The 27,673-nt window shown below is 48.2% G+C and overlaps 2 protein-coding genes across 2 annotated transcripts; one reads left to right on the top strand and one right to left on the bottom strand.

The window, feature by feature from the left end:
- Positions 1–28: 28 nt before the first annotated feature.
- Ids (iduronate 2-sulfatase) lies at positions 29–27,105 on the bottom strand. Its single transcript, XM_077703128.1, has 10 exons — positions 27,036–27,105; positions 25,911–26,042; positions 23,790–23,929; positions 21,967–22,147; positions 20,551–20,639; positions 11,776–12,004; positions 9,373–9,533; positions 2,961–3,087; positions 1,208–1,473; positions 29–415 (listed from the first exon to the last, which is right to left on the bottom strand). Exons 2-10 carry the CDS (start codon positions 26,026–26,028, stop codon positions 98–100), a joined length of 1,629 nt encoding a protein of 542 aa, XP_077559254.1. The 5' UTR covers positions 26,029–26,042; positions 27,036–27,105; the 3' UTR covers positions 29–97.
- Positions 3,667–5,372, top strand: LOC144173607 (uncharacterized). Its single transcript, XM_077701959.1, has 2 exons — positions 3,667–5,076; positions 5,223–5,372. The coding sequence occupies exons 1-2, from the start codon at positions 4,030–4,032 to the stop codon at positions 5,370–5,372; spliced, it is 1,197 nt and encodes a 398-aa protein (XP_077558085.1). The 5' UTR covers positions 3,667–4,029.
- Positions 27,106–27,673: the final 568 nt, after the last annotated feature.

Genomic DNA, 27,673 nt, shown 5'->3' with positions numbered 1-27,673 from the left:
ATATGTCGGAGTCAGTAATGGTTCATGATTCATGTAAAAGGCAAGAGTTTTTCTTTATTGTGACATCATGCGGGGGGTAAACTTAATAAAATCTTCTCTAGCTGCCGACCAATTTGTGTAGCTCAGACGACAGGGCCTGGACCACTCGTCTGTATTCGGTATTGTTCGCGACGTTGTTGTCTTCACGGGGGTCGGTACGGAGGTCGTAGAGCTCGACGCCGTAGACGTCGCTCCAATTTCTCCGAAAAGTGTGTGGGTTGAAGCCGACCCACTCGGTATAGCGGTAGTCGCACGACAGTGACGAGTAGCCCATGATGCGGATGTCCCCGAGCCGCGGCTGATCGCTGTTGTTCTGGGGAGCAGACGAAGGTCTTGGGTACTGGTGCAGTATTTGTACACGTTTCGCGGCTTCGAACTGGAAAGGAAAGATGCATTGTTACAACCGAAGCCCCCTATTGACGCGCAAGTGAATAAGTAGTTTGTTCCAGATTTCAAAAGCCTAAACCAGACGTGGCCCTGAACGTGCTTGACGTTTACCATCCCACCCGAAACCCGTTCTGACCATAAAGTCAAATTTATATTCTTTTCGCCAGGTTACGGCACCGTGAAAACTCTTTAAATTTCGACCTTCACACCCCAGCTATCCGCTAGAAAATCAAGGCGGCGTGAACATGTCCGAAGCACCTAATTAATATAACTATGTTTACCTAGTTCAGCAATATTGTATATTTATTATCAACCTTTTTGCTCTAGCGTTCTGCTTTTATATTGCGGCAGGATGCTATTTTTTTGCAAGCTTGCTTTAAGTACGTTCCAAAAGTCTAGAGGACGGCCCAGTGGTTTAGAGGAAACGGATATTCTCAGTACCGGCGTGATTGCACTAGTTTACACATATCACAAACCCAACCTGACAAAGACTAAGCTGTATTAGGTGTGCAAACCAGCGTCATCGTTGTTTCCTAATGGCCTCCGAACTGGTCATTCTCGCCTAGCAAACAATCATCATCGTGCCACGTGCAAGCACCAAACCATCTCCTTCATAACCCAGTCTCGCGCTTTCATCGCCATAGTTTTTGGCAAGGGCTTCCCGTGAGGTTGCGTTCTCACCAAACGCGTCCTCGAAGTCTCCCGTGTCCTCGCCTGGCAAGCGGAAAGGGCTAGTTTTCTTTCAAGGTGTACAGGGAAAGGGACCTCGGTTTATGCTCACCATGTTTATGCCGTCCGTGCACGTGCTTTCATTTCTTAAGCCCTCACGCCGTGAACTGCATCTTGGCGGCATAGGAAGTGACGCCAAGGACGTCAGGGTAGGGAACAGATCCAACAAAGCTACGGGGTCATTCACGAATCTTGGCATTGCACCGAAGCCCACGCGGTGTCGATGCGAGGGAGGCGGCGAGACAATCAAGGGCACGTTCGTCGCCACCTGGAAGTTGCTGAACTTGCTGTACTCCTGGTGTTCTCCCAGGGACCAACCTTGGGTAGCACAGGAAGTGATGCATTCAATAATACATCAGAAAACTTGTGCAATCCGTGTGATCAAATTAAAGTTTTCAAATACATGAAAACCTGGAGAGAAAGAGAGACACTTCATTGAAAATACGAAGCGTTAATTCTTTACATGCAATTAATATCCTGTAGAATCCTGGCAGGATTTGGCGTTTCCGCGTTTCCGGATTTGACAGGGTTTGGCGTTTCGTATCTTGGCGTTTCCGTTTCTTTGACGCTGTTTTCAGCGCCCGTGGCGAATACATTTCAGGTGTTATACAAAGAAAACCCGCGACCTCCTTCCCCGGTCGTTCTCACAGGCCTCCCAGAGGAAGGCTCGGCGCCATGCCGCAGCTACCCTCCCATCCCACTCTGATAAACTGAGATCCTTACTCATTACCACCGGTCTAGACTACAGTACTCCTCTCCACACCTGTCACTCATCCTTCCAGTTGCCCGTATGTGGCGACGTCTTTATTCCAGTACCTCTTATCATACCCCTGTCCTCCACCACATAGCGCCTTCAGCATACACCTAGAGTTGCCCTGCCGGCGGCGTACCGGGATCCCAAACACCTCGTATGGGAATTCCTTCACCACCCAAGCCCTGTGCTATTTACACCTCGCGGCTTCAGGACCAGGAATGCCTGGGCGATTGGGCCCGAGTCGCAGCGGTAGGCCGCGGCTTTCTGGAATGAAAAGATGCCATCCACTGTTCTTTTCTTTATGATCGGCTCAAATAAACGTTTTCCCGGCTCCTGCTCCTCCTATCCAGCATTATAGAATACAATTTGGGTGTCTACTGACTTTAATAATTTTCAGTATCTTTAAATTTGCCAGAGCTTAATTGGAATGAATGTTATTCCCCTGTTATTTATATTATATTGGGCGGTGGGAGGGGGTGGACACTGAAGATGTATTGGCATAGCAAACAGCGTCAACATAAAGTACACAGCGGTAAGACATTGCCAAACGGGTAAAATTGGTGGCATGGCCCGTACATATCAACAAAGTCCAGCATAAGCCAACTCTGGCATATATTTCAGTAGAACGCATGCGTATATAAACGGACACTAAAGTAATATTTTAATTACAAGTTTATGCTAGATTGGTTTTTACAAAAAAAGTAAGAAATATGGGTCATAAAACGGCGCCGAAGAAGAGAGAGATAAAACACAATTAAAGAAAATATAAAAAGCAGACTACTTCTCAAAACACAACCCAAGAAGGCATAAAGAAATATTACGCTGCGTCGAACCCACTACTCGTGAAGCGCCAATAACTAAATTCGAGTGGTTTGAACCGCAAATGTCCGGTTACAGCCTCGGCACACATTCGGGGAGATGAGAGGGGCGTTAAACACACCAAGCGTTAATTGTTAGGGCAGCGTTACTTGAGACTTCGTAATTTGTTAGAGTTCTGGGAGGCGTCATCGCGTAATCCGCGACTGCATTCGGGCGCAGTATAAGCACTTACCATGATCGCCCACGAAGACGATTAGCGTGTTATTGCGAAGTCCCGTCTCCTCTAGCGATGACAATACCTTTCCAACCTGTTCGTCCATGTACGTCACGGCGGCATAGTAATGCTGGCGGATCTTTTTCTGCGAGACCAGAAAGGCACAAAACAACGACTAGCCGTTTTAAAAAAACAGAACAGAACCGATTAAAATAACCGATATTTTCTTTGAATGCCTCAAGGGTAATTTAATAGAGTGAGTGCTTTCTTCCCCGAAAATTTGTGTCACCCAGTTTGTAATTTATGAGGGAAAAACGTTTTCTTCTGTGTGGTATCTTTTCGGCCCGATGTCTGTATTTTAAAACCATTTTTTTTTGCAATGCAAACAACGCAAATCTATAATGGCTATCTTAATTTCTGTCTGCGATATTCCATTTTCTGTACTCCCGTCCTCTTCGGCTGTTCTTCTGATGGAGACAAAAAGAGAAGATGCGGGATTGCTAAGAACCTTGGAGGTCCAAAGAAGTTCCAAATGTGAATATATTCCCCATACCCTTTCACTCCGGCGTATTTTATTGGCCTCCAAAATGCGTTTTAAACAGCAGACCCATTAGTGGATTATAGTGTCATTAAATCATCTACAAGCACGCAAAGTAAGCATTTTCTTCTTTTGTCACGTATCAAGAGCACCAGAACAGAAACAATGTCAGTCAATCTTGTAGCTTCTGGCACAAGTTACCACCCTGTGCATTCCTTACGTGTTATGCACTTACTTTTATAATGAAACATAAAGCTGCCTGTCTTGTTTCAGCCGTTTAAGTACGTTCTTAATATTGTCACGTACCCACAAGCATCTGAATGAACTTTTAATTTGTGACATCCCAGCCGAGGCGACGACGACGACGAACGAGCGCTACCGGGAACGCATCATCATCAGTGTCTTGCTCTGGCAGCTCGAGTGCTTCGCGGTCAAGAGCGTTCTTCTCCGCTGCTCCTTCTACTATAGCGTTTTAGTAAAGCTTACCAACACCCCCAACGCGTATTTGCTGTACGCGACACTGGTGGAGGTGCGGGGTACGACTACCCCATGCAGAGGACCCCTTCGGCCAGCCCGGAACGGCCTCACCCTGTCCACACACCTGTCCATCGGGCTAGTCGTCGCCAACGCGGACTGTCTCCAGAGTGCGGTTACCTTGACTTCACTGCACCTAGACGTCAAGCCCCAGCACCCCAAGTAATGACGCAACCACTTCCCTGCCAGGTAACTCTCCAACAGCCACGTACGCCGGCCATTTTTCACGGTGAGGTGTTTGAGGACGTCGAGGATTGGCTGGAGCAGTTTGAGCGGGTCGCATCGTTCAACCAGTGGGACGCTCGTCAAAAGCTGCGTGAGGTGTATTACTCGCTAGAACATGGTGCAAGGACGTGGTTCGAGAACCGCGAAGCGAGGTTATCTACTTGGGAGGAATTTCGCCAGGAGCTGCTGGAGTCATTCGCCAGCAGCGACCGCCGTGACCACGCTCAGCGCCTTTTGGAGTCTCGCATCCAAAAACCGAACGAGACGGTGGCGATGTTTGCAGAGGACATGGCACGCCTCTTCCGTAGAGCCGACCCTGAAATGTCAGAGCCGAAGAAACTACGGCATCTAATGCATGGCGTGAAGGAACAACTGTTCGCCGGCCTCGTACGAAATCCACCCCGCACAGTGAAGGACTTCATTAAGGAGGCCACAGCCATCGAGCATGCCCTGCGGGACAGATGCCGGCAATATGACCGGGTTACCGGCGGTTCTCCAAGCGCTACTGCTGCAGCGACTGCATCCAGTGACAGGTCCCTGCGTGAGATCGTGCGATCGATAGTTAGAGAGGAACTGCAGCTGCACGGGATAGGCTCTTCACAACCTTCGCATGCTTCTGTCGCCGACATCGTGCGTCAGGAGATCCGGCAAGCCTTGGCCATTCCGGAGAGCCAGCCGCAGCAGCTCCAACCAAGCTATGTGTCGGTTGTCCGTCGTCACCCACCTGTACCGCCTACTCCAGCACCTCAACGGGCTCCCCAAACCGATTCCTGGCGTCAGGGAGTGCACACCAACCCGCATCCCTGGCCTCGAATGGAAACTTCAGCTGGACGACAGGTACGGAAGTCCGACGTCTGGCGCACAAATGACAACCGGCCGCTGTGCTTTCACTGTGGCGAAGCAGGCCATATCTACCGCCGTTGTCCGTACCGCGAAATTGGGCTTTCCGGATTCGCTCCCACGGCTCCACGCCCTTGCTTTAGACAAAGACCCCCTGCTATCGAGGAATACCTTGCTGCGAGACTAGACCTTTCGCCGAACCGTCGACCACGTTCACCGTCCCCAGCGAACGACGTCTCCCCCAACCGTCAGAACTTCCGCGGGATACTGCGAGGCAGATCCCCAAGCCCTAGGCGGGGAAACTAAAAGCAGCAACCTCTGGAGGCAGGGTTGCTCGTAGCCTAACTACGCAAGACCTTCAAAACTCCTCGACGTCTCCGACGGAAAAGGATACCACAAGAATGTCTTTCGCCGAAGCTGGAAGCGCCGACCTCGTAATTTGTATAGATGGACATGAAGTGGTTTCTCTTATTGACACCGGTGCAGACTACTCTATAATTAGTCAGACCCTCGCCGATAGGTTACAAAAAGTGAAGATGCCATGGTGTGGACTTCAGATTCGATCTGCTGGAGGCCATTTAATGACTCCAATAGGGAAGTGCACCGCCAGAATCGCCATTGGTAACGCTGATTTTGTCGGCAGTTTCGTGGTTCTCGAGGAGTGCTGCAAGGACCTTATTTGGGGGATGGACTTTTTAAGAGAATACAACGCTGTGATCGACGTTGGTGAACGCCTAATTACATTCTCGTCGAGCCACCGCCCACCAGAACTCGCAGCATGCCGAGCGCCGTTGCGGGTTATCGACGAGGACGTGAACATACCACCGCGGTCCTGCATGCTAGTTTCAGTTCACTGCGACATGTTTAGCAATGTTGACGGCATAGCAGAGCGAATCGATGAACTTTTGTTCCGTCATGGCATCGCAGTTGCTCGATGGCCGTGCAGCATTACTGCTTACTAACTTCAGCAATGAACGCCAACATGTCGCCAAAGGCACGACAGTTGCCTATTTCGAAGACATAGCTGATGGCGAAGACTGCTTTGCGTTACAAGGCGCCGCACCTGGTGAAACCAGCTCCGATGCCATCATCGATGTCAACTCCGGCTTGCCTCTCAGTGAACAACAAGCCCTCCTCGCGCTGCTGATGACCTTCAAGGACTGTTTCTCTTCGACATCTGGCGTGCGTCAAACTCCGCTTACAAAACATCGCATCATTGTTGATGATAATGTGAGGCCACTTCGTCAAAACCCCTATCGTGTCTCTGCGAAGGAACGGGACGCAATTCGCAGCCAAGTGGAGCAGATGTTGCGCGACGATGTCATCCAGCCTTCTCGAAGTCCGTGGGCATCACCCGTCGTTCTGGTCAAAAAGAAGGACGGCACATTGCGATTTTGCGTTGATTACAGAAAGCTCAATCAAGTGACAAAGAAGGACGTGTACCCATTGCCCCGGATCGATGACTCCCTCGACAGGCTTCGTCATGCCCGTTACTTTTCGTCGATGGATCTAAAGAGCGGGTACTGGCAGATCGAGGTGGATGAGCGCGACCGCGAGAAAACAGCCTTCATAACGCCGGACGGACTTTATGAATTTAAAGTGCTCCCTTTCGGCTTGTGTTCGGCACCAGCAACATTCCAACGAATGATGGACACTGTCCTTTCCGGTCTCAAGTGGCAGACGTGTCTAGTATACCTTGACGACGTTATCGTCTTCTCGTCAACCTTTGCAGAGCACTTGAAAAGACTATCCTGTGTACTTCGCGCCGTGAGAGCAGCTGGTCTCACACTTAAAGCGGAAAAGTGTCATTTCGGGTACCAAGAACTACGCTTCTTGGGCCACGTTGTCAGCCACGCCGGCATCAAGCCCGATCCTGACAAAGTATCCGCTGTGTCCAACTTCCCGACGCCTGCCGACAAAAAGGCCGTACGGCGATTCTTAGGCCTATGCTCCTATTACCGGCGCTTCATCCCAAACTTTTCCCACATCGCGGCTCCGCTAACAAGCCTCACCCGCAATGACGTCGCCTTCGTTTGGACCACTGAGCAGCAGGCTGCATTCGAGAACCTGCGGCGTCGTTTACAAGTGCCGCCTGTGCTCGCCCATTTCGATGAAGATGCGGCCACCACAATCCATACAGATGCTAGCAACGTTGGCCTTGGGGCAGTGCTGCTTCAGTGGCAAGACGGCGCGGAGAGAGTTGTCGCTTACGCAAGCCGAACACTGTCCCGCGCGGAGTCTAACTATTCAGCTACAGAGAAGGAATGCCTGGCTGTTGTGAGGGCGGTCTTGAAATTCCGGCCGTACCTCTACGGTCGCCCATTTCGAGTTGTCAGCGACCACCACTCCCTTTGTTGGTTGGCCAGTTTGAAAAACCCTACGGGTCGCCTCGCCCGCTGGAGCCTTCGACTTCAGGAATTTGATATGACGGTTGTCTTTAAGTCAGGGAAACAACATTCTGACGCCGACTGCCTATCTCGAGCTCCAGCAGTCGAATGCCCTGTACCGGAAGATGATGACGACGTGGCGTTTCTTGGTGCCATCGACGCCACAACTTTGTCCGATCAGCAAAGGGAAGACGTTGAGTTGCAGCCACTTCTAGATTTTCTGGAAGGACGAACTCCGCACAAGCCAAGGCTGTTCATACGTGGACTCCAGTCTTTTTCTTTAAGAAACAACATCCTCTACAAGCGAAACTTCGCCCCGAATGGAAAAGACTTTCTTCTCGTTATTCCCGCGAGCCTTAGACCAGAAATACTACAGGCCTGCCACGACGACCCAACCGCTGGTCACTTAGGTTATGCACGTACGATGTCCCGAATTAAACAGAGCTACTACTGGCCCAAGCTTCCTTCGACAGTGAAGCAATACATCCGTACCTGCCGTGACTGTCAGCGTCATAAAACACCACCGGGACGCCCAGCCGGCTTACTTCAACCTGTCCAAATACCGGAAACCCCGTTTCAACAAATCGGCATGGACTTCTTAGGCCCCTTTCCTACGTCTCATGCCGGCAACAAGTGGATACTTGTCGCCACCGACTACCTCACACGATACGCCGAAACGAAAGCCCTCCAGCGTTGCACAGCTCTCGACGTGGCCCACTTTTTCATCGAAAACATTGTTTTGCGCCATGGAGCTCCGGCAATTGTGATTACAGACAGGGGTACCGCATTCAACGCAGATTTGGTGCGCGCCGTCATGAACCTCACAGGTACATCCCACCGAAAATCGACAGCTTACCATCCGCAGACAAACGGACTGACAGAACGGTTAAACAAAACACTTGCAGACATGCTGAGCATGTACGTCGACGAGCAACACAAGAGTTGGGACCAAGTTCTACCATACGTAACTTTTGCCTACAATACCGCCAGGCAAGAAACCACGCGCATGACGCCATTCGCTCTTGTGTACGGTCGGGAGGCAACCACAATGTTAGATGCCATGCTCCCTCACGACGGTGGGGGTGACGACACGACTGCGCAGGAGTTCGCCCAGCGCGCGGAAGAGGCGCGTCAGCTCGCAAGACATCGAATCAGGCAACAACAGCTGCATGATGCTACTACTTACAATGCTCGCCACAGGCACGCCGCTTTCCAGCCTGGTGACAACGTGTGGGTATGGAGCCCTATCAGACGAAGAGGGCTATGCGAGAAGCTCATGAAGCGCTACTTCGGGCCCTACAGAGTACTGCAGCAACTAAGCGACGTCACGTATGCAGTTACTCCGGTGGACAGCGTTTCCACAATGCGCCGTCGTCGTCGGCCCGAGGTCGTCCACATAGTCCGCATGAAACCATTCTTCGCGAGGACGTGACGGGTCGCAAATGAAGTTCCGCTCCTTTCTGCCTTAGCATCGGGACGATGCTTCCTTTGGAGGGGAGGTAAACTGTCACGTACCCACAAGCATCTGAATGAACTTTTAATTTGTGACATCCCAGCCGAGGCGACGACGACGACGAACGAGCGCTACCGGGAACGCATCATCATCAGTGTCTTGCTCTGGCAGCTCGAGTGCTTCGCGGTCAAGAGCGTTCTTCTCCGCTGCTCCTTCTACTATAGCGTTTTAGTAAAGCTTACCAACACCCCCAACGCGTATTTGCTGTACGCGACAATATAGTGTTACGTAAATGCCTTGGTGATACTTAAAAATTAAATGAGAAGTTCTTAAACTGCCACTTGAATGTTTAGCTATTCCGCAGCGAAATTCAATTCATTCCCGCTAACAGATCGCCCGTTGTACTCGTAGCGAGGACAATGTTGCTGTTAGCACTGCGGATGGAGCGCACACCTGAAAGTCCTCTGGCATGGGTCCGTACGGAAAGCTAACGTTGAGCAGGCTGACGTCGTGGCGTTTTCGCAGATCGGTCCAAGGGTTCCAGGCGACGGAGGGCAGGCCGGCAGGCAGTTCATGGTCGGGCGGAAGCTTGATTCTTTCAATCGGGTACAGGTCTGTCGACAGAATTAAGAGTCGTTAGGCTGTACTCGCTACACTCTGTGGGGCAGCGGAAATGTACACCCTTCCTTACAGTTTATCAGCAGAGCTGTTGGAGCTTTAGCTTGGTCCGTTGGCGCTAGCAAAAAAAAAAAAGAAAAAACCAGCGCGAGTCGTCCGGCACGACCTTCGCATAGTGGCTTTAGCAAAAAAAAAAAATACCGCGCACTCGTGAGCGTGCTCCACGTGAAGAGCGCCGGGGGCCGTCCCGGCTTGCGCGTAAGCTTAAGTCACGTGAGGAGCGTGCACCTTCGTCATCGTCGTTGTGAGTCGACCGGTGCGCCATGTGTGCGCCGCGCTGAAGACGACGACGAGAAATCTGTCAAGTCACAATCCACACTTGGACACGGCCACCGGACCAGCTCACAAAGACGTCGAAGTCTACCGAGGCGAGGACGCGCTACAAAATGATTTGCCCTAAGCGGCTGTGCCGTCGGACGACGACGACAAAATGTATGACGGCGATTACTGCTGAATAAAAATCTGTAGATACTTTAATTGTCTTTGCTTTGCAGTGCCGGTCAAAACGGCTTTGCACTGCTGGAGTCCAGCTGCTCCCTCTCTCCTGGGATCCGCTGTCGCTGTGGGAAGGAGCTAGGTCCACCTCAGCTCTACATCCAACCGTGCGTCACTAGTACAAGCTGCGCCATTTTTTTAATTAGGACTCATCTGCTGGAATATTTCCTCATAGTGGCCGGACAAGGTAAACAGGAAAAAAAAGAATGAAAAATAAATTTGTGTCAATCTAAAGAACACATGGTGCGCGCTTAAGAAAAATCTCTGATTCACTTTTGCTAGCTCTACGAGCCGTGGCCGACGTTATTCTTGAGACATACGGTGATTGCACAGAAAAAAGAATGTATAACGCCCTTGTCAACCCTTTTGTACCCAAATCACAAAAAAAATTACTTTGTTTAGTCACACGCCGGGCACATGATAATATTGAAATTCGTTGAGCGTGCAAGCAACATAAAACCGTTTCATCTCACAGGTTTTCTTGTCGCGTCTGCACCCAATTTAAACTCAAGTATTATAATATGTTCGTCATGTCCCAATTACGAACTCCTAATACGCTAAACGTCATGCTTTCTTTCCTCCCGTAAACGAATATTTCAGTTAGGAGACCGTCGAGCTTCACGGCGCAACAGGCCAGGTGATTTCTGTGGGCTGCCTTGGTATTGTAATGCTATATCAAGCTCATAGGTCTAAACCCACATTGCTTGACAGTTGCGCGAGCTGCAGTTTGCTTAGCGCTGTAACAGGTAGCGCCAAGAAGCTACTGAGCTGGCACCCCGTAATTTAGACAGGCCTGCCGGCCGTTCCCGGAACTGACTTTTCCACACAAAGCGGAAACGAACACCAGTAGCAACTCACGGTAATGGTCCGCAGGGTAGGCCTCAAGTTTTGCTTTGGGGTACTTTAAGCCTAAATGAAATTGGCGTTGCTTGGTTCAGCGTTAGGCTCCACGTTAAGCTTACGTTAAGGCTGAATGCACACTCCAACATGCGGCTTAAAGGGGACTGGTCGTTAAGCATGGCAGGTGGCGTAGGAAGCTCACGGCCGGTTCTCCAATTACAACTTAAATGCGACGTCAACGAAAACAACCACAATTCTCACGTGCACACCCAGGGAAATCAGTCAGGGAAGATGAGAACTGCCCTGGCTGGAGTCACAGACCCTCGGCCTATTCACCGATTCCCTATGGATGCGACGCGAACATAGCCATCTGCACGTTCTATCGCCCCTTACATGCGTAAGTAGCCCTTTGGAGTGAACTAGACAAAATGTTTTTGTGCGTCTTTATTTCTGAAATTTAGGCCAATCTGTACTCTCATTTTATGAAAAGAAGCACGGTTCGAGTAAAGATTGCTGAAATCTTGTATTCATGAGAATACTACTCGCTGTCGATTAGCATCGAACATAATATCGTAGTGCACAATGATTTTCGCGTTTTTCCACCGCGTTTAAATGCACACATAGGTCACTTTGACATGTATTGTGGCATTCGTACGTTCAACGCGCTTAGTAATTACGGAACAGTTATTTTGGTGGTCTTAACTTTGTTGCATCCCAGCCAGTGGTCCCGCGTTATGACCAGCACCTTCAACGAAGCACCCGTGCTGAGAATGGAACCTAAATTTCTAACAATAATACGATCTGTACCGCCAAGGACAAAGAGACACAGCCGACAAGCCTTACCAAGGTAGTGCGTGGGTATCCTGAAAGGAATGTGCGGCTTGTAGAATCCGACGGCCAGAAAGAAAGGTTCCGGCGTATTGCCATCGGCCTGCCTAGAAGCCCACTCCCGGAGGAATTTCGAGGCAAACTCCGCATTCTCTATGTCAGGAAGCGTTCCCAGGGGCTGAGTAGAGACATTTACTGCGCACAACAGGTTGTTCTGCGGTGTTCCGCTAGGATCCGGGCAAACCTGCAGGGCATGGTAAGACGGCGTGACTGTAGTTCTCGGCGAACGCGCATTGATTCAGGTGACATGATGGAATGCGTGGGTAGACCGCAATTAGTTCATATCAAAATACAGTCAGTTAAACCTCGATTTAACGGACCTCTTTGTAACACATTCCTGGATTTAACAAAGTTTTTCCATTCTACACTGCCGGCCCCATAGAAGCCCATATGCTAGCGACCTCTATGTAACGAAGGCATGGCGACGGTTAACCTTGATGTAACGACATCGCTACGCTGATGAGTCACTGTTTTTTGCACTTTTTCTGAAAAATCATCTGCAGATATGCGCAATTTAGCGACCTTTGCCCGCACCGCAAACTAGCGTCCGTTTCCTGTGTGAGTTGGGTGTCGGATAGGTGCTAGGACCACGAACGTTCACCTCAGAAAGCGTCTCCACGGATTTTTAAAGACGATAGACTTTCTTGGGCTACTTAAACCCAGAAATTTTGGTCTGTCTGTCTGTCTGTCTGTCCGTCTGTGACTCGATTCAGCCACCCGGCCAAAGTAAAATTGATATTGCGCAATAGTCTTATATACACACAGCCACATGTAAACGTGTGAGCCCGGTTTATAGGTTCGTACTTGTCAACTTTGTTGAACAAGAACAAGGCATTACGCAAATATAAGACAGGAAATTAGTACACAAGGGATATTTACAGTGTTCCTTTATTAAAAAAAATTATGGATGCTTGGTTCTTCGACAGCATATGATATTCTACATCTACTGCAGAAAACCGCCGCCTCCTGGCGGCATATGAAAAATCACGCGGCAACAGCAACGAAAGCTTCCACTAGCCATGTTCTGCTTGGAACGCACGTGGAGCACGGCCACGCGGCTCTATAAACCTTCTAGTCGGCCGCCTCCATTCATGCGCGTCTCCGCCGTACTGCAGCGCTGGCATCGAGGAACCCGGCCTGTACAAGTGGAACTCGGTAAATTCAAATCGCCCTGAGCAAATGCTTTGTGTGTTTACCTAGGGATGAGCGCGACGGCACAGGAACAGCATTAGAGGTGAGCGGGAAAGCAAAAGGGGGCATTTCCTTATCAACTGTCCACAAAGACTATCGTCTTTTGACGACATTTGCAACGAAAGGAGCAGATACGCGGCCAATTTTCTGAGGTGTAGGTTCGTCGGTGATGAGTTCTGCTGTCAGAAAACGAAAAGTTTTGTCTTTTCAAGACAAGCTCGCGATTTCATGTGCCGTCTCTACCGGCTAGAAAGGTGAACGTTGCCTTCCGGTACAGTATCCCAGCTAACACCCCCTCGAAAAGTTTGAGTGTGACAAAGAGCATCAAGCTCGCTAAAAGGCGCCCTTTCAGCATACACTTGTTTGTTGAAATTGGTTAATGCACCGAAAATTGTCAAAAGGCAAAATTGATACTTAAAAAACGTTTGAGAATATAGGGGGAAGTGACCTTGATTCTGTGGAGTGCCGCGCACTGACTAACTCCGTGGGAAAGCAGAATGCGCAGAGCCCGCCCTTTTTCACTGCGAAATAAATTCTTAAAGGGGGAGTTCACTATCCTTGATGTCTAGCATTTTGGTTTAGTTTCGGCTTCATTTACACGATCGTTAACTCGATACCTGCATGTAGCGAAAACCTGCTTGTAACGAAAAATTTGCGAATTTTCGTCAACTTCGTTACATCCAGTTTTAACTGCATCGAGGTGTATTAAATAACTGCTGTATTTCGCGGCGTAGAGACGGCGCATGTGCACGATTGGTTGGGTTTATTCAGTGCACCAAACTAAAATTTTTGCCATCACTCATTAGGTTAATTACTCCGTTTGTTATTGCAAAAATAAATCCAGTTTATGCCGCTGACTATATAGTGTAGTTTTAATTTTGCATTTTGCGTGGCAAGTAGCCAAGTAAGGTAGTAGACAATCTGAAAAGTTCTTTTCTCGATAGCTTTTTATGTCCACAAATACTTATATAAGCGCTTATACGAATCATGGTAAAGTATTCACGCGGTTACACGTTGTAAATACCAGTCATCTGTTTTCAGCTCGTCTGTAGCCATACGTGCCTGGTTACCCCACTGTCCTAAATAAGGATCACATTTCTTTGCTCACGTTTCTTACGTTGTTCTCGTTTTACTCGTCACAAGCACGGCACGCAGGCACAGAATAACAAAAGTAAAACGGGAACAAAGAAAGAAGCGTGAACCAAGAATTGTGGTGCCTGTTTAGAAAAGGGGTGTAGCTGGCACTACAGGTGACCGACGATCTGAAAACGGATGACTGGTATTGGTAACGATGAACCACGGGAATACTTTATTATGATTCCTATGAGCTCTATAATAACTATTTGTCGCGATCATAAATTATCGACGAAACAGGGTTTCTCATCGTGTGCTACCTCATTTGACTTCTTAGCGTGAATCGCCATCGCGCGTTTCGTTTTCCATATCCAAGGTGCCGCTGAAGATCGACTTGCACGTCCAAATTGGCCGCCATTTTCGCATAGGCGAAAATCGTTTTTATTTAGTTTCATAATAAACAGAAAAGCGCCGTCATTACTTCTTGTGTCAAACAAAATATTACACAAAATGCGACCTTCGTGTGAAGCTTGAGTGCGAACGGAAGAGTGGCCCACTCAGGAAAATGTTTTTAGGTGTTCCATTTATCGATGTAATACCCTGCATATGCGTGATCGAGGTGCCCTACTACGCTCATCACTTCTTAACTTGTAAGCGCACCTTCCCTACATGTCGTCCTGGTGGCCATCCTAATCTCGTGCAAAAACTCCCGCTGTTATTTCACCACCCCATCCCCTTGGAGGAGGGGGGGTTGCATGGTATTTTACCGTACTCAATACCAGTTTGACAGGCTACACGTGCGCGCACGTGTTTGTGCGTGCACGTGGTGAAGGAAAAATGGGTTGGTAAGCTAATGACATTAAATCTGGAAAACCCAAACGTACAAATGGTCTTGCTCATTTAAAGTTAAGAAAAAAAGTCGGCGCTGTACAGTAGAAGTGTCTAGACGCCGGTTCCGAAACTGGTGCCCGCAAACGGAAACTAAATAAAATCCGCTGTCTAAGCCTAAATGTTTCAGCATTCCAGATATGATCACGGTTGAGTTCTGTGCCCAGGACAAAGAAAGTGCGTTGAACAGTTTTCATCACGGCGCAGGAGGCGTGAGAACGGCGGTCGATGAGTGTCACTGAGCCCGACCAACCGCCGCAGAGCTAGAAGAAGACTGATATGACCGCCCGCAAATTCACGTGACTGGAGTTTCAATGGGAGATATCAGCTAGCCACTTGACGGTAATATTGATGCCGGCGCCAAAAACGTAGGAATAATACAATGCGCACCTGGATGCCAACTCCTAATCCCCAATCTGACGCCGTCTAGTGCACGACTGCCGTAATTCCGCCAGCTGGTCTGTTTCTAGACGCACTTCTGTAGAAGGGCCGCTGCTCAAGCTTAACCACCCAGGTTCTACCAACCAGCGCTAAGCGATAATTTTGCAGTATGATTCACCGCGAAACTCTTCCAGCACGACTCGGCCGGTGTGAACAAAGTACTAGAAGTTGTGGTGGCGCCGCTTGAATTTTTGATATCTTTACGTTTCACAAAGACGCGATGAAGTTGTAGCAACAGTTCGACGAAACCTCTGCTTAGGATGTATGCAACTGAGAGCTTTGGTTATACCAGTGCGTCGGTATAGACCAGCTGGTGGTTACCAAATTTCTAGTGGCACCAGCAAATGCCTGACGAAACACGGTGCGTGATGATATTGCACTCATCCTCGCAGACACTAAAAAGGTTCAAACATTAAAAACTGGTATAAGGAAGTCTTCCATAGTGCGAAGCACTGTGGCTTTCGTACTCGTGCAGAGTCCTCCGAGGCTTTCTTCTTACAAGACTCTCTTACAACCATGAAACTTAACTGCCATACACTAAAACGCCGTGGGAAAGTCAACATTACAAAGAGGGAGTCATTGTGCAGTGCGCTTGAGTGCTATACACCGATTTCACTACTTTTCGCGGGTAAACTTCTGGGAAGGCAATCTGTACAGTGAAAATACAAGATGTCCCAAACAACTATGGGGAGTACCCAGGACCTTTTATTTTTCACCTCCGTAAGACTTCATGTATTAACGCAGATAGGTTTTAACGTCCTCGTGCCAACCATAATTAAATGCTTCACCTGGAAGTCATTTTTCCGATGTAATACAAGCAGTATCGCATCAAAATTATAAAACCCTATGACCTTAAGTCCATAATACCTCCAGTATCCCCACGTTACGCACGCACAATTAAATTTAGAGAGAAGTAGCCTGTAATTTTTAGGCATTAGGATAAGTAAACATCTGCAGGCAAGGGCGGCAGCATAACGCTAGAGATTGAAGTTTTGTGAGGACTTTGGATGCACTTGCTGCGTCAGATTATACAGCTATCACACGGGCACTTTCAATGCAGTGTGTGTGAGAGAGAGAAACACGTTTTATTCCTGGCCAGGCTAAGTTTGTTCGGACGGTGGAGCCGTGGCAGCGCAGCTCTATAGGCCCGAGCCCTGTCGACCAGGGCGCACTGGGACTGGGCGTCCGAGCGCGCGAGGGCAGACAGCCAGGAGTCGGGGGCGTTGGGTAGGGGAAGAGGAAGCAGGGCAGGGCAGTGCCAGATGGCGTGGGGGGTGTCGTCGTAGTCCCCGCAGTGTGGACAAGCGGGGATGGGAAAGAAGGATGGCCATATGTGGGTGAGGATGGATCGAGTGGGGAGGGAATGGGTGTGAGCGAAGCGCGATTGCCTTTTAGAGCGCGCTCGAGGCACCGCCGCTGCTACGCGACACGTTTCAATCCCGATTCGAAGATGCAACCGGTTTACTCACGTACGCCAGATGGCGTCAGAAGTGTCCTTCGCGGACGGCATCTGGTAACTTCGCGCGATCGTATGTATATGTAACTATATAAATGTTACCGCATGCTTATTTGGGTCAAGTTATTTGATACAATTTCTGGCGTTACTTATAGTTGTTAACTTCTGTGCCATTAGTCAGCGGGGACGAGAGGTTGACCGCTTTCGTCCGGTCGCGTTTGGAAACCTCAATCGCGCTTGAGAAACCAGGATTGCGTTCGAGCAGGATCGGGCTCGACCACGACAAGAACTGCCGTGTAGCAGCACACGATTCGGATTGATCTCGATCCGGATCGACTCAATCGCGATTGAAAGTGCCCGTGTGACAGGCGTATAATATCACCCACCGGCCAGCTGGTACGACAGGGCTACATGCTACATGTAGCTGGTACGACAGGGCTACATATTCACAATGAATTTATTCTGCGGGAGCAGAAACGTTTTTTAAGTTTTTCTTTTTCATTACGTGGTTCGTGCCCTCTTTCTCTGCCAAATGTACCCTCCCGATCAGACTGGCGTCCGTCAAACCGTTGACTTGTCTAAAGTCACCAAAAAAAAGTGGTTGTGTCCCATTTCCTGTTTGCATTAACCCTGACATTCCATGTTTCCGGCGCTTCATTCTTACCTAGAAAACACCCTATACAGGAACAAAATTAAGCGAACGGTATTGTAGCGACTATACGTTTGTTTAAACTAAAAAAAATAATGCACCCCTCCGTCCAACGACGACGATGGTTCAACGCGAAGCTTTCCTGTGAGGAATTCCTTTGTTCTCATCTGGGTTTAGACCTTGGCTCGCAGACGGTTTGGACTTTGAGTCGTTGAGCTTTAATTTCGACTCGCACGCATATTTAACTTTCGATCGCAGCGGTTTTGACTTTGACCCTTCGCCATTTGATTTCGCATGAAGAAAGCTTCGCGTTCAATTGTCGTTGGACGGAGGGTGCATGATTTTTCTGTCTAAATTTGCTTGTCTATACACTGCTGTCCAGATCCAATCTGCTTCGAGCGTGTCGTAATGGCGCCATTCTGCTTCCTGCTTGCTTCACCCATCCTGCGCGGACGCAGGATGCGTGGCTCCGTTGAAGCGCTGTATAAGGCCATGTCTGGCCGCGGAAACGGGTTTAAGAGACAGGATACAGAGTATTACCCAGTCAGTTTGCCTACGCTTCCTTTAAGTCGGTGTGTGTTATATAGAATTTTTATTCACGCGGACGTTCGCGCAAGGCCTTATCACGTCGAGGATTTCAGGGACGCTTTGGCTCGTTTGGAACTGCTCCCCGACGTGCTTGCCTTGGGGGCGATCAAATGAACCACGTATGGGCCCTGACATTCATAGGTGAAAGCGGCGGTAGGCGCATGCTCGCTGCGACCGACGTGAAGGTGAATGAGCGCCGGTGGTGGCTAACCGATCCGGCAAAGCAGGGTGTCGGGATGAAGCTGCTCTGTCTTCTTTACAACGCGCCGGACGATGAAGGGCGACCTGCTCTGACTGCCGTCGTGTCGCCGACAACGGAAGAGAACGGGGGCGAGTTAAGGGCGTCCTTAAAAACATTCGACTATGGGGTGGGTGACCCTCAGGCTCAACGCCGGCGTGCGGATCGACGACCTGCCGAATGAGCTCCGTATAGCGGGAGGCCGGGCGTTCGTAGTCGTGCCAGGCAGGGCCCCGCAGTGGCTTCGTTGTTCGGCGACGGGGCTCATGAGGCGAGATTGTAAGCTGCCGCGCTGCACTAAATGCCGCCTCTTCGGTGAACACACTCATAGCTGCTGTATAACAATACACGACATGTCAACTTCGGTAGAATATTCACCGAGTATGCAAAATTAGCTGATAAAGATTGTTCGAAAACGTCGATAATAAACAGGTGTGTAACCTCATTTATTAACGTTACTGGTTCAGCACGGCGATGACGTAGGCTGTCACCTTTACACTTTTGTTTATACTTTGGTTGTTATTGTGCAAACATAATGAACAGCAGCAGTGTTCGTGCTTCCCAGTTACAGGCGTGCGAGGTCTGGGTAGCGGCATCTGAGGATGACACTACGTATTTTGCCGTGACAGGGAGAGCATTCGCAGTTCAGTTAAAATACTCAAAACATTTTGTACATAGTGCGGGAGCTCCGTAATTTTGAACCAGTGTCGTGGTTTCGACATGACAACTAGGGCTTTAGTCCAACTGTGTTTGAGAGTATCAACTGGCCAGTTACGCCGGCCAAATATGTAGGGGTTTCGCTATAAAATTACCAAGATGGCGACCCGTACTGGAGAAAAGAAAAAATAGGCGCTGTGGGAGAAAGCGGAAAAGTGGGAGGGGAAGGTAAAGTCTTGTCTGTGTTTGCGGCAGCCGCAGTTTGCAATATACTTCTCTTGGCAAAACTGCGGTACGTTCGACCCGAGATTCATTGTTCGCGTACAAATGTACAGAGGTTACATCGCATATGTGCTGTTCTTATATGGAGCTATACCTGGGAATAGACAAGGAGAATTTAACCTTTTCGATGTGGGCACAGTGTTGGTTTGTCGCTATCGCATCTTTATCTTCGACAAGTAGTAGTCTCTTTTATTTTGAGGGAAGTGAAAGACCCCATCCTGCGCACTTTTATTCAGATCACCCTAGCTAGTTATCTTCCTTAATTTATTGTTTCGTCACATCTGTGTTACGCCTGAGAGGCCAGCTGATATTTAAGGGAGGTCGTACAGGCAACACAATTTCTTTGTGCGCATTTTTTGTTGGAGTACCTCAGTACAGTGTCTAAAAAAGTCATACAAATACGGCATTGAATTGTGTTTTCCAGTTCCGTTGTTCAGATACATGTTTTTTTAATGGCCCAAGACCACATCTTTTCAAAGGCGTTAAAGCAATGGCTGTATACATCCGGTGGAAATACGTTTGTCTTTAAACTTCATGTTGGTGTGGTACCGGTGAAAACATGGATGTTTGAGAAGGGTTTGCTTGTGTGGTGGAGAGATGTCTGTTTATTGTGTAAAAAACCCGAAACTGTTGAACCTGTATTTTGGGACTGTTGGGATGCGGTGTTCTTGTGGGACGTCCTTCAGAGAACGTTGAAAAAGGATACACTGGATACTCATAGCATACGGTTTCTGGCTGTTGAAAACGATAATGGAGTGCCCTATCATTTTTTTATGTTATCGGTCCTCCTTAAATATGGAGATCTCGGACAGCGACGTGATACTCGGGCGTTGATGGAAGGCCTGCAAGTCAGTATTTTTGCGGAAGTGTTCGCCGTATTGCAGAGATCTGGAAATGTCAACCATGTACGCTAGAGTGGCTGCCTGAAGTCGAGAGTGTTGTGTATGCCCTTTTTTGGCATTATACGTTCGTTAAGGTAAAGCCAGCGTTTTTATCACATGTATCACGGACTTTAGATGAGTTTAAGGGCGGCAATCAAGAAAAAATCGTAATGGCGCAGTATATACGTCGGCTTCACAGCGCGAACGACCCAGGTTCGATTCGGACCATGGAAAGAGTTTTTTTCTTTCACTTCACCCACGATTATCATCATCATCACCGTCAGAGTAAGTTGGCTTTCCTACAGTGCGTTTTCCACGTGACGTACCCATCAGTCAGAACTAGAAAGCTTCGCTTTATTTGTTTAGCAAAGAGCAGTGTTCTTGCCTGTTTAAACTCGAACTTGAATGATGGTGGCGTAAATGGCTTCACGGACCAGCTGTAAGGGTAGTCGAGGTGGTGTCCGCTTGGGGGCCCTGCAGTTGAATTAAAACAGTGGGACAGCAGTTTTAGTGAAAACAGCAGTATTAGTGACACCTGATGTTTTTTAAGAAAATGGAGACAGAAATGACATAAAACGGTGGTATAAAAACAATGCTGCATTGTTCGCACTCTTCTCACTCGCTGTCTATTACACTTTTCTGCCTTTTGAAAAAGCAGACAAGACGAAGTACGTATTCATAACAATTAGATAGTAATTTTTGTTCAGGCTGCTTAATACTGGCAGAGCAGATATCTTTATGGAATTTAAAGGAGTACTGACACGAAATTTTTATGTTACGTTTTTTTCGCTGCTATGCGTGCCTACCAGCCCACTAATCATAGAATGACAGATTAGGCGGTCGAGCGCAGCGTAAACATTCATTTACGGCGTCGTTTATTCGTGCCAGTTTCGGTTTCGACTGAAAAACGCCGAGCGGCCGCCATGACAGCATGTATAACATGACGTCACCATTCTTGCCGTATCGCTGCCTCTCTGGAAGCGCGCGCGAGCGAGCGCACGCGCGCGCCCAGACCGGCCGAGGTTTTCGCCGTCCCCACAGGCCCGGGCAGCATGACGTCAGTCCCAAAACCATGACGTGTACACACGCCCGAGCAGCGCGCGCCAACCACAGCCAGCGCGTCGGCTTCGTCACGGGAGCCCCGACGTCCGCAGTTTGGGGCACGTAGCAGATGATGTCACGTCGGCCCGCTCTGGGCTTTCTCGTGCGGGCGAAGATTAAAATGGATTTTAAATATGTTTCGCTGAACGGTTGCTGTTGAAACTTGCTGGGAGATATCTCCTGATAAAAAGGAAGCGTTTTACATAGTTATCTCAGCTTTGAAATTTCGTGTCAGTACTCCTTTAAGGCAACCATCAGCACTGGGAGAAAAGTTCGAACAAAAAAAGCTACGCATATAAGGTAGAAAACGAAACAGTGCTTAAAGCGTGGACAGCACTTGTTGCCGCGAATACTCGCAACACAGTGAATACTCGCGAATACTCGCGACTCGACAGTGCACATTTCCTTCTTTTCGCCTCATCGCCTCTCATGCACTCGAAGATGTTTCCTCGGAGAGGCCAGCTTTAATTTTGATGTGCATAATGGGCTTCGTTCAAACACTCGGCACACGACGCACCATTCGTCCCTTTTCTATTCACATATGCCTCTATCGAGCAGCAGCTGCCGAGTGTGGGTAGCAGTTGCAGACAACAAGCCCTTTATTTAGAAATATGGGGAAAGATAATTTTTTGCGGATATCTTGTATCTAAGGAAGGTGAAAAAGAGGTTGGCAGTGAAGCAAGTGGACCGACGTAGTTACCTGGGTGAAATATTTTGCCGACGCTGACAGTGTGGTAGCCGTTCTCTTTGAAGTACTGTGGAATCGTGGTGAAGTTGCCAACGGCCCTCCTCCAGTAGTGGTCGTGGTTTTCGTAGACGCGAACTGTGTCTGGCCGGCGACTTGTGAGCAGAGAGGTCCTGCTCGGCCCACACAGGGCTTGCTGTGCGCAGGAAGCACCCCTATTAGCTTCCCACCGTGTTCCGTGGTACGGCATCAAAGATTCCTGTGTACGCAGCTGACTGACGCCGTCGATTCTGTACTTAAGCCGCAAGTCATTCGTTTACGTAAGGAGCTTGGGTACCTGTTTCAAAGCTCTTGGGTGTTATCTAGCAACGACGTTCATATCCCTTCATCGATTCCTCTGTCCACCGCAGGCACTGCTTCTTCAGGTATGTTTGCCATTTTTATTCACATTCCCACGAACACTAACTGGTTTGACGTAAGCTGTAGAAAGTATGTACATGGCGGTGCAGCATGGCAGGTGTGGCGAATGGGATGTAGATTGAAACATTACGTATTTATGACGGCGGCAAGGCTACAGAAAGGAACATCGGTTTGTTGGGATTAATCAAGCACTAATCTGTGGACGCTGCACTGAAATTCACCAGAACTGCATTAAAGTTGATGTGTAACGCGCATACACTACATCAGACAAAACGCACAGACAGGCCGGATATGTATGTTGGCTCCCGGGCAATTTATGCACGAAACAAAACCCGCTGTAGTGGCTTAGTGGCCAAGGCATTGGGCGGCCCAGCACAAGGGATTATGCCCTATACTGGCTGTTTTCTGATGTAAGCGAAAAAAAAATGCAGGTGTATTGAGATTTCAGCGCACGTGTAAAATTTTAAGGTGTAATTAATGACTCCGCAACCGTCCACTACGGCGTACCTTGCAGCGTAAGTGCACCTTCGCGAGTGAAACCCCGCTTCGAAGTAGGCAGGAAAGACAAGATGCCCAGTAAAAAAGAAAGTAAGGAGGAATTGGCTGATGTGATGGGCGCTTAAAACCGGACGTGAAATTAAATTTTTACAAAAACCGGACGTGAAATTAAATTTTTACAACTACGCAAACGACTTAGAAGGCTTTCAAAGCTATATTTTGCGCAATCTAATCACTTGACCTTAGACTGCGAGTTAAAGCCAATTATAATCACATTTCTCTACTTTTGGGGGTATCTAGCTGGTCCACACCATTGGTTGTTAGGCCTCCTTATTTTGTTTACGCATCTCTAAAGGGACGAACATGCAACTAGGGAAAAATTATGGCGCGTAGTTGCGCGATCAGGGCCTGCGAAAGCACACGTTCCACAAAGATATGTCCTTTACCTGTTATCGTTGTGCAGCGACGAGAAGCGCTCCCTTTGCGGTCGCCGGCTATTTGCATCTGATCAACCCCTCGTTTCGATCTTGCGCAAGACAAAAATAGGTGTGGCTGAGCCTTGTAGTTCAAGCGCTAATTTGAAAGTTTACAGGGCACAGTTTGAGTTTTTGATTGACAGCGTCGGCGCATATACCTCCGGAAGATTGTAGATACATGACGAGCTACCTGCGTTAAACTTTTAATACAACGAAAAGTGCTCCGCCCTAATTAATCTCCTACAAAGTTAGCTACCATGAGTTTACACAGCGAGCTATTTTCTTTTTGCCAAAATGCACGTCGGACACTTACTCCACGAGAATGTAGATTACAGCCCAATATATGAGCCCCAAATTCGAATTTGAATCAACATCTTCAATCAACTATGGCTAAGCCGCCGTTAGAGTAAAAAAAATAAACAAATGACGGCGAGAGCTGCGTACCTGTGCGTGCGCGTTTGTGAAGACCACGCCATCTTGCGCCAAGCTGTCGATTGACGGCGTGAGCGCCATCTCGTCGCCGTAGCAACCAAGCATTGGGCGCATGTCGTCGGCCATGATGAAAAGAACATTGGGTCTGTTGGCTGCGAGGAAACAAATTTAACACATTTACATATCATGCAGGTAGCAGAGGGCCCGTTAGAGTGTGGGATTAAAAAAAAGGCATTTGCTATTCAAGGCCGCAAATTTGCCCTCTGTGTACGATGTTGTCTACCCGATGATTGACACAGAGCTGTTATAGCGTCCCGACCTTTTATTTGTCCTTACCTGATGCCGTCCGCTCAAAGACGCGCGGTAACATGCAGGAAGTCGCGTTTGTTCTCAATCAGACGAAAGTTACCTGGACGGTATACATAACCACGGTAAATTTCTCTGCTGCCTGGTTCCTGGTGCCTGAGTTCCTGCTACGCGTATGGTGATACTGCTCCGAAGCGTGATAATTATCTTACAAATAGCCACCAAGTGTTGACCGAACAACAACAAAGAAATTAAATTTGAACGTTTAAATCGCACTCTCAAAGCTTTTGTTCCTCGGTGCACATCATGCCGGCTTACGAAGAAGTCGATTGAAATTACTTTGATTTGTTGTTTACATTCAACACTTCCAATTATATGTATTTGGTTTATATTGATTTTACCACTATTTGTGTTAGGTTAGGCTACCATACTGAGTGTATGTACACAAGAGGTTATCTTTTTCTTGCCTGCTTATACTGGATACTCATTTGATGGGCTCTATCGAGCTCTTTCTGCTTTCACGTAATGATTTTATGCTTTCATAAGCGATGATGATTGTGGAGTTAACGCGCCGACGTAACGCAGGCAATGAGGCGTGCCGTAGTGGAGGGCTCCGGATTAATTTTGACCACATAGGGATCTCTAACGTGCCCCGAAATCTTGAACACACGGGCGTTCTTTCTCGTGTGTTCGAGATTTCGGTGCACGTTAAAGATCCTCGAGGGTCTCCTTACAGTCTCTTGTCTCATTGACACTCGTCTGGTCACTAACAAGTTTATATTGCTTTTATGAAATAAACTTTCACCTAAAAAAATGAGAATACAGCGAAAAAATTCTAGTGACCCGGGAGATGAATTGCACCGTTTTAGAAGACATAGTTATTGCTTAGGAATGAGAACACTCCATTGAAAATTCACTAAGCAGTGATTCGTCCGGTCAGGATTGTATGGGCCCCACCTTACAGTGGAATCCCCGGTAACAATATTGTCAACCTCGCGGCTTGAGATTTGACCCGTCTAGCCAGCGCTGATGAAGGCGACCACAACCACATCCATAGTGTAGCCACATACCAGGAAACTACGCAGCAGTATAGGACGTCCTGTAAAACGTACTCCTCCTCGCTCAAATGGCTACCGAGGAACCAGGAAGGATTATTCCGTGCCCCTCCGGTTAACACCTTCCCACGTGCCACAAGACTCCACCTCTCTGACTGGACACAATTTTTCCCACTTCGCCTTGCTGCTTCTGGGGAGAGCCTGGGACCCTCAGACCCATAGTTGCGGCTGCGACAAATCTACCCTAGACCTCTCCCCCCTCCCCTTCCATTCTCCACCTTTCAATAGAGCTTTGGGAGACAGACGTAGGCCATGGCTCCGGCCTCGAAGATGAGCTGCGCTTTATCTGAGGGGCTGAAGACACGGCCCAAGCTCAAGGCACCCTGGAATGAGGACGACTCTCTGCAGCTTTTGCTTGATGTAATTAAAATTTATTTTCTCTCTCTCTCTCTCTCTCTCTCTCTCTCTCTCTCTCTCTCTCTCTCTCTCTCTCTCTCTCTCTCTCTCTTTCTCTCTCTCTCTCTCTCTCTTTCTATCCCTGTCTCCCTGTGTCTCTCTCTGTCTCTCTCCGGCCCCACGTTCCCTTATGCATCGTGCACGTGTGTAATTGAGAATGTTGAATTGATCTTTCCGTAGATAAGGTAATATTAATCTGCGCACACAGCGCACCCGCGGTGCAAGCCTCTCAACGAAGCAGCTTGATTTGACCGTTGTTTCTGCGTTCCAGACATTCGCACCATCCCTTGAATAGGTGTAGATCTTCATTGCTTACTTGGGTCATGCGCTATGATGGCTGGGAGGAACAGGAAGGCTATGAAAAGACCGACTACTGCCTTTTGGAGCTTCGCACTCATTATAGAGTGCGGTCGTGGGTGGGCGCTTGATGACATTACGTGACTGCTACCTGTAATGCAAACAGAAGGATTACAAGAAACTTTCTTGCAAGGCTTGAATCTATTATTCATGCATATCTTACACGAGATTGAAGCAACTGAGTATTTTCAGATTAAAAAAACAAAAAAAAACTCCAATATCGCGCCGAGTAAATGAAAGGAAGAATCCGCATAACGCAAAAGAATTCGCATTAATGCTTCGGCATTTACTGACCAGTCGAAAATTAGAACTTGTAGGAAGTAGAACTCGGTTTCGTAAACAACTGCTTGCGAATAATTCCTGCTTAAGAAATTCACCTAAGGCTATAATATCCAATGGTCTTCATTGGTCAAACAATGGTTACTCACGACGCTGTACCTAGTAATATACATTATAAATTTTTGTTTGAAAGCGTTGAAAAGAAATCCCGGTAGTGCACTAACAAAATTTTCCTAATCTCGAACAACGAATAATGGAACTCGCATTGTCCCGCAACCAAATTTTTATATGAACAATCAGCCTATTCAATATTACCATTAGTGGTTTGTCATTTTTGTATAAGGGCAGTACCCGCCGCGGTGACCCAGTGACTAAAGCTGTGGAGCTGTTGTAGGAGGACTCGGATTCGTAAATCGCCGTGACCGCTATTTCGCTTATGGAGCAAAAAACGAAAGCATTGTTTGTGAGAGAATACTTCGGTAAAGCCTGCTACCTGTAATGGAAACGGAAGGATTACAAGAAACTTTCTTGCTAGGCTTGAATCTATTATTCATGCATATCTTACACGAGATTGAAGCAACTAAGTATTTTCAGATTTAAAAAACAAAAAAACTCCAATATTGCGCCGAGTAAATGAAAGGAAGAATCCGCATAACGCATTTGACAGACGCCCATTAAAACTTGTTCAGTAGGCGAAGAGATGGCATAAGTGGCAACGCCTTCCAACTGTATAAAGAAAAGCGCTTACAAGATCATTTAACCCGATACAGAGTAGCGTTCCCGAGAAAGTTCCCAAAGAACTCACCCACGTCTCGCACGCTTTGCTAGACGGCCGCAATCTATGGTCCGGCGTGTCAGCTTTCGCGCCGGTATCTGTACAGGAGATAAAAGGCGCGAGTAACGAACTGATAAACGATCGAATTCAGAAGGGCGCTCCCTTTCTATCAAGGTTGTATTTCGTCAGCTGGTGTGATTGCAGCCCTTAAAAGCACATATGTATCTGTTTGTCTCTCTATGGTTTTGTCTCACTCTCCTTCTCTTTCTTCAACAAGTGAGGGTAGATCACAAAAATCTTTTTTTTTTTTTTTTTTTGTATGTGTGACCCCTTAGAACGAAGGTTCTAACCTCAGGGATAGTGGCTGCTTTTAAATGTCAGGCGCCGGGAATTAAACTCCTCTACGCTCAGCAGCCTTCTTAACACCCGCCGCTCCCCCCCCCCCCCCCTGCCCCCCCCCCCCCCCCCCGTTCTCCCTTTACGGACAAGGGAACGGCCAATTCATTTTATGGTGTCTTCCGAGAGCGATGAATTTGCTGGAGCCCTTAGTACCTTGGCTCGGGGTAATCAGAGATTAATGGGAGAGGCCTTTGCCCTGCAGTGGGCGTAAATAGGCTGATGATGATGATGATGATGATGATGATGATGATGATGATGATGATAAGTAC

This window comes from Haemaphysalis longicornis, unplaced genomic scaffold (assembly GCF_048455015.1).
Source record: "Haemaphysalis longicornis isolate Haplotype H1 unplaced genomic scaffold, Haemaphysalis longicornis Haplotype H1 scaffold_3, whole genome shotgun sequence".
In the NCBI taxonomy this organism is placed as follows: domain Eukaryota; kingdom Metazoa; phylum Arthropoda; class Arachnida; order Ixodida; family Ixodidae; genus Haemaphysalis; species Haemaphysalis longicornis.
This window is presented reverse-complemented; position numbering and strand designations above follow the sequence as displayed.

Coding starts and splice junctions, on each gene's coding strand:
- Ids (XM_077703128.1), bottom strand. CDS start 26,028: ATGTCATCAAGCGCCCACCCACGACCGCACTCTATAATGAGTGCGAAG. Junction 23,930..25,910: donor CATCATAGCGCATGACCCAA/GTAAGCAATGAA, acceptor GTTTCCTCGCAG/CCAACAGACCCAATGTTCTT. Junction 22,148..23,789: donor TCACAAACGCGCACGCACAG/GTACGCAGCTCT, acceptor TCCTGCGCACAG/CAAGCCCTGTGTGGGCCGAG.
- LOC144173607 (XM_077701959.1), top strand. CDS start 4,030: ATGCAGAGGACCCCTTCGGCCAGCCCGGAACGGCCTCACCCTGTCCAC. Junction 5,077..5,222: donor AAACTTCAGCTGGACGACAG/GTACGGAAGTCC, acceptor CCCTTGCTTTAG/ACAAAGACCCCCTGCTATCG.